The sequence below is a fragment of the Rutidosis leptorrhynchoides genome, chromosome 1, assembly GCF_046630445.1.
Source record: "Rutidosis leptorrhynchoides isolate AG116_Rl617_1_P2 chromosome 1, CSIRO_AGI_Rlap_v1, whole genome shotgun sequence".
NCBI classification, from domain to species: domain Eukaryota; kingdom Viridiplantae; phylum Streptophyta; class Magnoliopsida; order Asterales; family Asteraceae; genus Rutidosis; species Rutidosis leptorrhynchoides.
Genome location: NC_092333.1, coordinates 290,578,473 through 290,591,775, shown reverse-complemented (window position 1 = coordinate 290,591,775; position 13,303 = coordinate 290,578,473). Strand labels below are relative to the sequence as shown.

Genomic DNA, 13,303 nt, shown 5'->3' with positions numbered 1-13,303 from the left:
GTAACATCCCGCCTTTTTCCGTTTACCTTACGTTATACTATTTTAAAGTCCGTTATTTAATTATAACATCTTCCGTTAATACGCGTTTTTAAAATATCTTGTTTAGGAAATTCACGCACCCGATTCAAACTCGAGGGACTAGACTTGACAAATGACCAAAGATGTGACTAAGTCAAAGAGTCAAACCCTCATCTCCTCCATTCATTTTCACCTCCCTCTCTAATACTTCCACCTCCTTTTTCTCTCAAACTCCCAATACAAAGAATCATCATCTAAATCATTTCAAGGAAGCAACCATCAAAACAAATTACATATTCGGAATCCTTGCATCTTCCTCTTCGAATCCATACCAACTTTGTTGCAGTTGGGTAACTTTCTAAAATCACTAGATTTTGTGTTCTTGATGTTTTCAACTTATAAAAGTGTTAATTAGTGTCTATGGCTCAAGTCTAACATGAATATATGATTTATATGCTTGTTCTTGTCATTTTAATGTAACTAGCTTAAACTTGAAATGGGTGTGTTTGATTTTGAGATTTGGTTGCTTAAATGTTGTTAGATGTTAAAAGTGCATGTATTAAATATGTTAATAGCATCACTAGCTTCATTTTGGTATGTAGGTTGACATGGAATAGCTTCATAAACATAATTGTTAAATTTGTGATTTGAGTTAGGGTTTGATAGAAGTAAAATGAACTTTTGATGCATTGAATGCTTTGCAATATTGTTTGTAAGTGTTTAATTGTATTGTATGCGTAATTACCTACGAAACGGCGTATCATATGTGTGCATTTACTTCCCGAATCAACAATATGCATTTATGAAATTGAAGCATTTATGATGAAACATTAATTGATCATTCAATTTGGAAATTTGATTATTGTAAATGATGATTTTTTTGATGAAATGTGTTTAGTTGTATTCCTCGTTAAATTACCTTTCCAACGATGTATGATATGCGTTTTAAGTGTCTACGGTTCACTAGTTGTGTTAAAATGAGTTTTGGTTCGAGACTTGATAAATTTCAGCAAACAACATTTTTTTTCAAGCAAAGCGCGCCGCGCATACCTTTGCGCGCCGCGCAAATGTGAAGTTCAGATGCTTAACCCCCTTAGACTACTTCTGACCTGGTTCCACGCCTAACTGCGCGCCGCGCACTCCTTCGCGCGCCGCGCATATCTCCAGGCTAAATTTCTTGGTTGTTTTATTTTTCACAAACTTTTTCCCGCTTAACCGCAACTCCGATCAACATGAAATTTGGATAACATGCTCATATATGATTTCTCATCATGGAAAAATTGTCGCTTACCCGACCCGACCCCGTTGACTTTGACTTTGACCAAGTTTGACTTTTAGTCAAACCTAACCAAATACGTATGCAATCGTTCTAACTTGCTTTTATACTTGTATCTTGCTTGAAACTTGACAACGTGATTCACATGCTACATTAATCGAGTCGTAACGAGCCATAGGACTAATTGAACACTTTGACCGACTTCATGCTTTACCGATATTGATACAACCTATTGTTTAGGTCGAGACTAGCATTCGTTCTTGCACACGTTTACTTGTGAAGTACTTTTATACCCTTGCACTCAGGGTGAGATCATAGTCCCGCTTTTACTCTTTTATACTTATACGTGGGATGAGAAAACATAAACGATTTATACTTTTATACTTTGAACACAAATACGAAAGCAAAGATACATACGAGTTAGAACAAAAATCCTCAAGTCCAATTATCATCAGTTACACTTGTAGGGTGTAAGCGTGAACTTATGTTGTGTGGCCATACAGGTTTAACGAACTCTCGTTCGGACGGTTTGCTATCGTTAGCGAATGAAATATAATTTTATCGGAATAGTGTAGGTTCTAACACTATATGCAGAGGTAAGATTCAGTTAAGCTTTGATAATTGGATGCTCGTGATACAAACACATCTTTTGAGATGTATACGCTTGATAATCGGTTTATACTAAATCTTGTGGTTCAAAACATACTTTATACATACACCTATGATTTCACCAACGTTTTCGTTGACAGATTTTCTATGTCTTTCTCAGGTCCTTGAATACTAGGAGATACATGCTTCCGCACTATACTTTTTGATACTTGCTTGGATGTCGAGTATACATGCATACGTGGAGCGTCTTTTGACTTACTTTAATTTGTGTCGCATATGTTTCAATTGTACTTTAAACGTTGTAATGTAACTAGTCGTTGAACTACTTTGTAAACCTTGAAACATCCTTACTTTTGAAATGAATGCGACATATTTTTGATCAAACGTTGTTTTAAAGACTTATGACCACGTAACGGGACCTAAGTAGACGGCGCCGTCAATGACGATTTTGCCGGGTCACTACAAAAGCTATACCTTAAACTATCTCGAGGGGCAGGCAGATCTGGCCTGAATCTGAATATGGGTTGATTAAAACGTTTATAGGGTCTTTTTAAAAGACAGAAGTCAAACCCTTAACCTCTACCCTCATAATACGTAAGTCTATTAATGTGAACCACTCAGCAACAAATGTATTTGAATTTTAGTTATTATATTTAAATGTAAAACTTAACTTCTTGCCATAATAATATTTCGAAATACTCCACGCGTCTCATATTAATAGTCCAGTATTTTATGTTGGGATGTCTCAAATTAATAGTTCATTTTCTTAAATAAAAAAGAATAAGAAGTTTAAATTCTATTATGCCCTTAATGTATATGGATAAGATCAAAGATAAAAGAAATGGTTGTCATTAAGGGATTTAGACATGTTAATTTTGTTTGTACATTCAAAGTAACTACTCATTTTCTAGAAATAACTACCACTAAGTCAACAAATGTACCACAAGTTTATGCATAAATTTTTTTTTAAAGACAACCTTAAGGGTTGTCATTAGAAAACTTCTAATTTTTATGATGTTTTCTTAAATTATGTAACTTTTTTTTTGTAAGACGGAGTAACTAGAAAAATTAAATCACTTTGGCATTCCTAATAAAACGGAAAATATATTTGTTAGTAATATTCATATGTGGAATTGACTTTGACTATTTTGTGTACTTTGAAAAACAAGATACCGAGTATGTAACTGAAGATTTAAAGATCAATATATATTAATTAACAAATATATTAAATAGAATTTATCGTTGATGATGGCAATATGAAAAATATGTCTATTTTTGGGAGTATTTTGGTATATCTTATCTTTTTTTTTTTTTTTTTTTTTTTTTTTTTTTTACAAAAACCCTTTTAATTATACTTGTATTACTTTTTTTTTGCCATTTTTTATTACTCATTTACTTTTTAAACATATAGTAGAACGACTGTTTTTTTTTTCAACGAAAATAGAATTATATTAAAACGGTAACTTCATTAAAACAATGAAGACTACCAAGAACAAAATAGAAGAAAAAATGACACAGGTTTCATAAGCCTAAAATAAAATTACAATACATCATGAATGATTGAAAGCTTAATGCTTCGATAAAAAAGGATTGATTGATGCAACTTTGGATGAAAACTTGTTATTCCGCACGACTTTAGGCCAACTTGGTAGAGCGATGGTTAATCGTTCTTTATCGTTCAATTAATCGAACATTAATCGACAACTGGGTAGAGCGATGGTTAATCGTTCTTTATCGTTCAATTAATCGACCTGTCAATCTTTTTATAATCGATTAAAACTAGCCAAGGTGAAACGTGGACTATGTATCCTCCTATAAGAATAAGAATATCCTCGTATAAGAATAAGAATGGTTACTATCAGGCCAAATATTATACTCAGTATACTGGTCATTTCATTTTATTAAAATAAAATAAAATTCGTTAGCTGGACATATTGCACCAAAAAGACAGAATGTAAAAAAAAAAAAAAAAAAAAAAAAAAAAAAGGACAGAATGTATAAAGTAGAAAAAGACAGATTTAAACAAGGTTAGAAAAGCTACGTCCTCTTTTCAATTAATAATATATTTTACAAATATTAAATAAAGGGAAAATTAAAAAATCCCCAAAAAATAAAAAGTCAAAACACTTTCTTTGAAAAGAGACTCTTGAAATTAAACATCCCACCAGCAGCTCCACCTTCTCCGGTAGGACTCACCGGCGTTACATCTCCTTTCCCTCTGGAAACACCTCCGTTCTCTTTAATCACATCACTCCGACAACTCACGTGTTCCCTGTAACCCATACACGACGGAAGATTTACTCCGGTACCGGCGGTCGAGGTTTTCGTCGGCCGGGAACTTTTCTCAGCAGTGTTCCTTACAAGGGTATCGTGAAGACTCCGGGTCTGTCCAACCCGTTTCGGTTGCCAGACCGGACTACTTCGGCCCAAATGAACTCCAGGCCGGCCTGGACTACTGGGCCATTTCCTGTACTTATCACCGGTCGAGTTACTTCTCGAACACGGAGCGCTACTTCCTTTCCGGTTCCCGGCGACTATTCGCGGCCTAGTTCCACTTGTACCCGCAGATCTGCTTCTGGAGAAAGGCCATAAGTTTATATTAAGCTCCGGCGTACTAGAGCCGACAGAACCGGCGGTCGGACCGGCGGTTCGGTCTTTCTTTTTCTTTTTATCATTGTTTTTAGTTGTGGTTTCTGGGTTTTTCTTGAAGATATCTTTCCATCGTTTAGATGATGAGGTAGATGTGGATTTGAGATCGGATCCGTTGGTATTAATACTGTTGTTACTATCTGGGTTTGGGGTGTCTGTTAAAGGTTGTGTTGTGGTTTGTTGTTGTTGTTGTTGTTGTTCTTTATTGGGTGGGTTTGTGGTGGTGAGACGGTGGAGAGGGAGGAGGATGCCGTCGGAGAATAATTGATCGGCGGAATGAAGAGGGGTTTGTAATTGAGAAGATGTACTCCAGAATTCAAATTCAGGTGAATTAGATGCGTTGCTGTTTCTTCTACTGTTGGTGTTATAGGTATTGGTGTTCATGGTGGTGATGGGGGAGAGAAGTGTTGAGTTTTCCATTTATGAGAGAGAAAATAAGAATTGGGGGTGCATATTTGTTTATCATTCTTGAAAGGAAGAAACGATATGGATCACACCATCCATATATATTTGTGTTTATATTTTTACTAAATAAATAAATATAAATACTACCTCCATTCCAAATCTATAGTGGAATGTCCCAAATTAATTGTTCAATTTCATAAATAGAAAAGAAAAAGAAGATTAAGTTCTATTATGCCCTTAATGTATGTGGTTATGATTAAAAAAGAAAGAAAAAGTAAGGGTAAAACTAAAAAATAAACAGAAAATATAGTACTTTTATGAAATTTACTTAAACTGTGTATTTTTTGTCTGTAGACAATTAAATTGGAACGGAGGGAGTTTAAACTTATTAAGACCACTTTTTATCAGAGTTATTAACATTTTACTCCTTATGACTGTCACATCCGCTCTACGTCAATATCAAAATCTTATAACTAACCTTAACTAAATTCCATAGTTAACAATTTTCTTTTTAACTTCTACGTCATTAATTTGTTTTAACTAACATAAAACTAATACTGTCATTTTTTAACCATTTTTAGCCAATGATCAATTTTAAATTAGATACTTAGATCTAATTTAGGATTTGAGTGCAATGAGGGGTGATGCAATGAGGGGTGGATGATGATGTTGATAATGTTTTTGGGACCTTATGATCGTCTTTCACTTAGATTCAAGTGATCAATCACCATGTCCCGGTCTTGGTCGAATTATCTTGGTTTGATTATGATTAAGGCTTGGGCGTGTTCACAAGCGAACCATAAAAACCTTAGCAATTGCACAGAATCAACAACCTAAAATGAGAGGCCAAACTCCCTATTTATAGGCTTCGGATTTCTGCGGATCTAACAACCGCGCAGCACCGACATACCCGCAGTAATTGTGCAGGACACTCTCACATATATTCTTTGTGCATGGTTCCGCAGAGATAAACACCTAGCATAATTGCTTGTTCACTTCTGCGGTTCTGTTTGCTTTTGCACTTGAGTTGCCTTTTGCACTTAAAATATACATATATATGCCTATATATATATGATCAAGTCCCCCCCAGTTTATTGTGTTATATTTACACAAAAAATATAACATAATAAACTCTAAAAAAAATGTAGTTTAAAATGCACTTCTCAATCGGTCTGCAAAATTTTATTCCGTTACGCATAAGGCATATTATATTGCGTCTGACAAACTGTGCGTGTCCCATCAGGATTTCCCAACGGCTCTTTTCTAGCCGTTGATAGAATGCTGCTATATTATAGCCGTTGATTATAATCATTGCGAATAACTTTGATCCCTTCGATTACCTCTATAAATAGGATCGATTGTAATTCAATTTTCACTTTACTCATTCGCATTCACATATCTTTCTATTAAAGCATTAATCACGCAGATCAACACTCGCAACTTTCTGACGATTATCATTCGCTTTCTTCCTTCATTATCTCCTTTCTCACTTTGAATTTAAATACTTTATACATTCAATATGGCATCTTCATCTCCTCCTCAGTCTTCTTCCGCTGTTTCTGCGGATAAGTTTTCATCATACATGACTGATGAGAAGATTGAGCAATTAAAAATCAACTATCCATTTTTGGATCAGTTTATGCCCATTGCTCCTGCTCAAAATGAGAGAGCTAACAATCCTCCCGCAGGGATGATTGCAGTTTACGAAACATCTATGTATCAAGGAAATCTAAGAATTCCACCAACTGATTTTTTCTTGGGCGTCTGCGATTCGTACGGCATCGCCATCGCCCAATTACATCCATACACTATTGCTAAAATCATTTTATTTGAAATGTATTGCAGGGCGATCAACAAACAACCCTTAATTGATGTGTTCCGCAATTTTAACACCATCATACCATCCGATCGCGGATGGTTTACATTCAAGTCCCGCTGTGGAGTTATTACAACTCCCAAGGCGTCAATTGGGAATTGGCGCAGATCCTTCTTTTTCATTAAGGCCGCGATTATAAAAATTTGCTTTGCTGGACGATGGAGCTTAATCAGAGCGCGCATGAACGCAATGATCTTGACGATATCGGCCAAGAGCTATTGGCCGAAGTTAAAAATGTTCACTTGGTAATTCGCCAATACAACCATATTCCACTGTATTTAGGGCGAGTATCTATATATTGGCCATGGAGTAATCACAATGTTACTCTTCACGATGCAACCAATAGAGGTATAATATTATGGTATTTTCTTTGCACAACACTTATGCATTTTTCTGCGTATTATATATTAATTCGTTTTACTTTTTGCAGAGATCTTCCTTTCTGATCTGATGGTATTAGAGGATGCTTCTCAATGCAAAGCCATCTGTCGCCCTAAAGAGGGCAGCAGCACGACAGTAGCTGTTGAAGAACCAGTGCTAAATTCTGCAACTATTGCGGAAGGCAAACGAAAGGGCAGCAGCACAAGTGCCCCTTCTATTCAAGAAAGTAGGCGCAAACTTTCGCGAATTACCCCTATTGCGGAGGAAATTTTTGGCAAAGGCAAAGATAAAGGTACATTTCTTTTTTGCGCCATAAATGCATGCTATTATATTTGATATTTTTCGTGTATATAAATTGATTTTATTCATTATATTGCAGCTGGTATCATCGCCATGTTCTCACTATAGTTTTGGACCAGTATGCTCTGTGTTTGCGGTCTTTGAAAAAAGACTGATCTGCTCACATCAGAAAACCAAACGTTAGTTTAATATGAGTTCTTTTAATTTTTTATCAGTGTTGAGGATGTTGTAAGTCGACAAGAGTGGTCGCAATTGTTTTCCTCCATAATAGTATAGAAAATTCAAAGTTTACCTCATATTATCACATCCACCATGAATCAACCACCGTTACTCCACCAGTCATCTTCCAACAATTTTTGACGATCCAACGCAAGTAAAATAGATAACTTATATGAAATTTCATATATACCAGATGATTCAAAAATTCATGTCTCTCAATTACCTGTTGTTAACCCCCACCAGATATATTTCACACCCTCAGTTTCATTCTCAAGAAAAATTAAAAGGTTAATAGGATCCACATCACACCAACAAATAAAGGAGTACATCCAAGCATCAAAGTTCGATTCTCACCAACTTCCGGCAACTTCGTCGGAACATCTAGTTACTCTTTCCTTACCACTAGAGTTACCGCGACATTGTTTGGCTCAAGGATACATACATATCCACTTTGGAGCTGTAAGGTTAGCCCTTACCTTTCATGGGAGAAAAGGTCTTCCAGCCTTCTCAAGAGTTGCCCTGGTAGATACTCGGTTTGTAGATTATCAACATGCTTGCATTGGAACAATACAAACCACGTTAAATGCAGGCACGATCTTTGTCACGTTCTACCCAAACTTTAACATGCCACTCAATGATCCATCACTATTTACCGCTCTTAAAGTTCAAATCCAGATCAGTGGTACTGCTCAAGTAAACATGTTTCAGGCAACATTCCATTACCAAATGGCTTATCGAGTCCAAAATCATTCTTTGGATGTCATGGTACCTGGAGATGATAACTCAGGCTATGCTCTACTCTTGGATGTTGATTCTAATGCAAATTCGACATGTACATATGTCCCGAGAAAATTATCCAGAGACGAGTTACTGAAACTTTTACCTGAAAAATGGGTAACAAATTACGAACAAATCCATCAAGCACCAATTCAATCAACAATGGCCCCTGATTTCAGAAGCCATGAAAATAGCCTTGTTGAAGTCAAGTTTTCCAAATCTGGCGATACGTCTACATCAAATATCTTCCCAACAATAGGCATGATCAGCTCAACAATCAAGCATATTCCCTGTGATGTATGCAATTGTTCTGATTGCCTAGATGAAGCAGAAAAAGTCAAGTATGATGATGATCTCCCAAAGAAACGAAAAGGTTCACAACAAAAAATGAAGAAACGCTATGAAAATGGTGACCCTTCAGTTGGTCTACTTGGAGAGCCATCGGGAAAAATTGATTACTATGTGCTTTACCCAAATACTCCTCCCCAAAAGGCACCTTACGCAGATAAAAAAGATAACAATTCTCCTTCAAACCTCTCACCCTATAACCAAAAGGCATTAGAAGCCATCCAAAAAGAAAAACCGACCAATGGTCCCATCCATCACTGTTGTATGATCAATCCAAATCCATCCACCTTTTCCCAACAAAACTATGAGGATGAATTCCCTCCTTTAAGCTCCTTTGACCACCCTTACCAAAGAACCAGTCATGATTGGAAGATTAAAACACCTACGGGTATAAGTACTACTGGAGTGCCCAGTACCATTAGTCATGCGGAAGCAACCCTGAATTGGCAAAGTGAAAATGCTGTTGTACAAAACAAGGTACTGTCCAAGATTCTCACACAACAATCCAAATTGGTCAAAACACAAGAGACTTTTTATTTACAAGTAAACTCTCTAGAAGGATGTTAAGAGATATACGATTTAAGATAGAAGAGGTTCATTCTGAGCTCGTTAATATTGTGCGTTCCCCATCGACACAAACATCAACAGCCCTTTCAAGAAAGTTAGCAGAAATGAAGTTTCTAAAAAACCAGCTTACTGACCTTGAAAGACAACACAAGCAGCAAAGGGTGTCTACCTTTGTAGATGATCCATGGAGGTTATCCACTACTCCTTTTGTCAAAATAGCCTTTGATCCACAACCTATACCCCGGTCGTATTCCTACGTACCCTCTCCGTCTTTATCATTGTGGGCTCCTGAACAAGAAAAACTGAAAAACCAACCTCGAATTTGACTCTCAATGAAGGATCAAGCACATATAATGATGAAAAAGTTGTTACCTCTTCCAAAGCCCCAACTGTTCTTCCAATAGAGAAGATTAACTCGTTCAATTCATTTCTAAAAGCTCTAAGTCAACGAGAAGAGTCCCCACCAATCCAGTCTTTTATAGGACCAATTGCTGCCCCTTCATTTGACGATGAAGACGACAATTTCAGTCTATTGATGCTTTTGAGCATTTGGTCATGACAGATCCTGAACAAACCGCTCATAGTGATACCAAACTTTTTGAAGAAGTAGATGATGATGCAGCATCCAGAACCACTCCGGGAGAATATAACGGTTTCCCCGATCAGATGCTAAACAATCATTTACTTTCGATGATATCCCACCCTCCAAATGGAGAGAAAGAAGTGTTGAAATGCTGACATGGTGCTCTGCTGAATTACAGTATTATTCCATTAAAATGGTAATCAAAAGATTCATTACAAGGCTCAAAGGACGCTTACATGATTGGTATCTTAGTCTCGGTGAATACCGACAGCTCACCATCCAATAATCTCAATCCCCTGAGCAATTTATGGATATCATTTATTGTAAATTCATTGGTAACCCAATAGAACACACTATTCTTGCAAGAGAAGAATTCCTGAAAATGAAGTGTTGCTCTTTCCAAAGAAAAGACCTTGAAAAGCACTACAAACGTATGTTCGAAAGATTTTATTGTTTGCAAGGTGTTGATGATGTAAACCTCAAACAATTCTTTCTGAACTCATTTCCAGTATCGCTCGGGAATGAAGCATACAGGTCTTTAGAGACGAGAAATATCACGATAGCACAAACATCACTCGGAGGACTATACCAGCTGATCCTTAATGCATTATCAAAATTATGCAATCATAAAAATTTCCTTGTTGAATTTGAGAAGACAGGAAAACGTCTTGGTGCTTCCTGCAATGATAAGCATCTCCAAATCAAGTGCAAAGATAAGTCATCATGTGACTGCTCTCATTCAAAAAAGAGGTCTTACTCAAAGTACACAGGCTCTTACAAATGGAGAGAATGGTCTCTGAATAAAAACCCTCACAAGAAAAAGTGGAAATTCTTCAGAAAAAAGCACCAAAGAGGAAGAACTTCTGATATATGCTATGTATGTAACAAGAAAGGTCATTTTGCAAGAAATTGCCCGGATAATAGAAAGACACAAGCTATGATCAAGGCGCTTAATAAAATTGAGCCCATTGATTAATCAGATGTCGAGCCTATCTATTCTCTAGATGACGAGCCGAATGATTATTCATTATTCTCAATTGCTTACAGTGATAGTGATGACTCAGATTCAGAATCAGATTCCGATACCTCTAACGAAAAACTTTACTCAATCGGCTCATATCCTGTTACACCTCCATGCTCAGAAATGCTCAGCTTCAGCCCAATACAAAAGCTACCTCCAGTTCATTTCACAAAACAAAAAGGTATGGAAATTTTTGAAGCAAGTTCAATCCCTCACATACAACGACCAAAACCTATCAAAAAAGATGTACCAACACCTTTAGCCAAAGTCCATCTTCTCACATCCATATACACTAAACCCATTCAAGTTATTGGCTTTTTTGATACTGGCGCTTCAGTCTCCATTTTGAATCCAAAAATCCTCCCAGAGAATTACTGGAAACCGCATTTCCAACAGCTTTTGGCAGCCAACGGTGACACCTTTAGAGTTGATAAGATCAGTATCCCAATTCATATCAGGCTTTTTCCTAAGCTTGTTAGCAGACATAGGTTTCTTGGCACAAGTGCACTTGGTAAAGATCTCATAGCCGGGTTTGATATTCTCCATAATATACCTAGCCTACGATATTCACCATTTGGTATTAGGTATAAAAGTTTCATGAATCAATACATGTCAATCCCCGCGATTGTTTATGACCACCAACCCTTCACCCACCATTGAGTCCCTCAAGAAGTGCACCTGGTAAAGATCTCATAGTCGGGTTTGATATTCTCCATAATATACCTAGCCTACGATATTCACCATCTGGTATTAGGTATAAAAGTTTCATGAATCCATACACGTCAATCCCGCGATTGTTTATGACCACCAACCCTTCACCCACCATTGAGTCCCTCAAGAATGATATAATCCACTCATGTTGTGCCTCATCCCACACAGAATTTCTTTCCAAAAATTCAAACCCCTTATGGTTAAATCAATCATTCTTTGTTTCATTACCTTTTAAACAAAATGAAGATATCAACCCTACAAAAGCTAGTCACCCAGGTATGAACCCGGATCATTATAAACTCGCAATAGAAGAATGCAACCAACCTGTTGACTAGCAGATTATTGAATCAACCACATCCCCGTGGGCTTGTGAAGCATTTTATGTCAACAAAAGAAGCGAACAAGTTCGTGGTAAGTTAAGGCTTGTCACTAACTACCAACCTTTGAATCACTTTTTAGCTGATGATAAGTTTCCACTTCCACAAAAGAAGTCTTTATTCCAATCACTAGCTAATGCAAAGGTCCTTTCAAAATTCGATCTCAAATCAGGTTTTTGGCAGTTAGGGATAACTCCCAAAGATAGACCAAAAACAGGCTTTTGCATGCCCGATCATCATTATCAGTGGAAAGTAATGCCATTTGGGTTAAAAAATGCCCCTTCGGCATTCTAAAAAGCGATTATTCAGATATTTGAGCCAATTCTCTCAAATACTATGGTATACATCGGCGACATCTTTCTGTTTTCACCAGACGAAGATTCACATATCGATTTACTCTCAAAGTTCTGTTCATTGGTCAAAACATATGGTATCATGTTATCTGAAAAGAAGATGGAGATAGGAGTAACATCGATTGATTTTCTTGGTATGAAAATATCTGAAGGAACATACCAACCCCAACCTCACATTGCCCAAGAATTACACCGATTTCCAGATGAATTGTCGCAGCAAAAGTAATTCAATAATTTCTCGGGTTAGTCAATTATATGGCTGATTTTTTTTTGCCTAAATTGTCTACTCACACAGTCTTGTTGTTCCCCATGCTCAAAAAGAATCCTCCACCTTGGACTACAAAACAAACAACAAATGTAAGAGAAATTAAAAAGTTAGCTGATGTGATGCCACCTTTAAAGATTCCTGTCCACTCAGATAAGTGAATAATTCAGACAGATGCAAGTGATGACTATTGGGGAGCGGTCCTACTTGTACATGACAAAGATAATGTTCGATCAGTATGTGGCTATAAAAGTGGCACGTTCAAAAAGCCAGAACAACATTATCATTCCACGTTTAAAGAAATACTTGCAATCAAAAGAGGAATAGAAAGATTCCAGTTCCATCTAATCGGGAACGAGTTTGAAATAGAGATGGATATGTCTTCTTTCCCAAGATTGCTACAGTTCAAACGAAAGACACTTCCACAAGCACAGTTACTGAGGTGGGCCAATTGGTTCTCCCAATGGAAATTTACTACTAAACACATCAAAGGTACAGATAATATCCTTGCAGATTTTTTATCTAGGCCTAAGGACTATTTAAAGAGCAGCAAAGATCCATCACTCAA

General features: G+C 36.8%; 1 protein-coding gene across 1 annotated transcript; it reads right to left on the bottom strand.

The window, feature by feature from the left end:
* Positions 1-4,021: 4,021 nt before the first annotated feature.
* LOC139898478 (uncharacterized) lies at positions 4,022-4,972 on the bottom strand. Its single transcript, XM_071881219.1, has one exon. It carries the CDS (start codon positions 4,970-4,972, stop codon positions 4,022-4,024), a length of 951 nt encoding a protein of 316 aa, XP_071737320.1.
* Between the last annotated feature and the right edge of the window lie 8,331 nt (positions 4,973-13,303).

What these genes read in the sequence shown, in the direction of transcription:
- LOC139898478 (XM_071881219.1), bottom strand. Translation starts at nt 4,972, where the DNA reads ATGGAAAACTCAACACTTCTCTCCCCCATCACCACCATGAACACCAAT.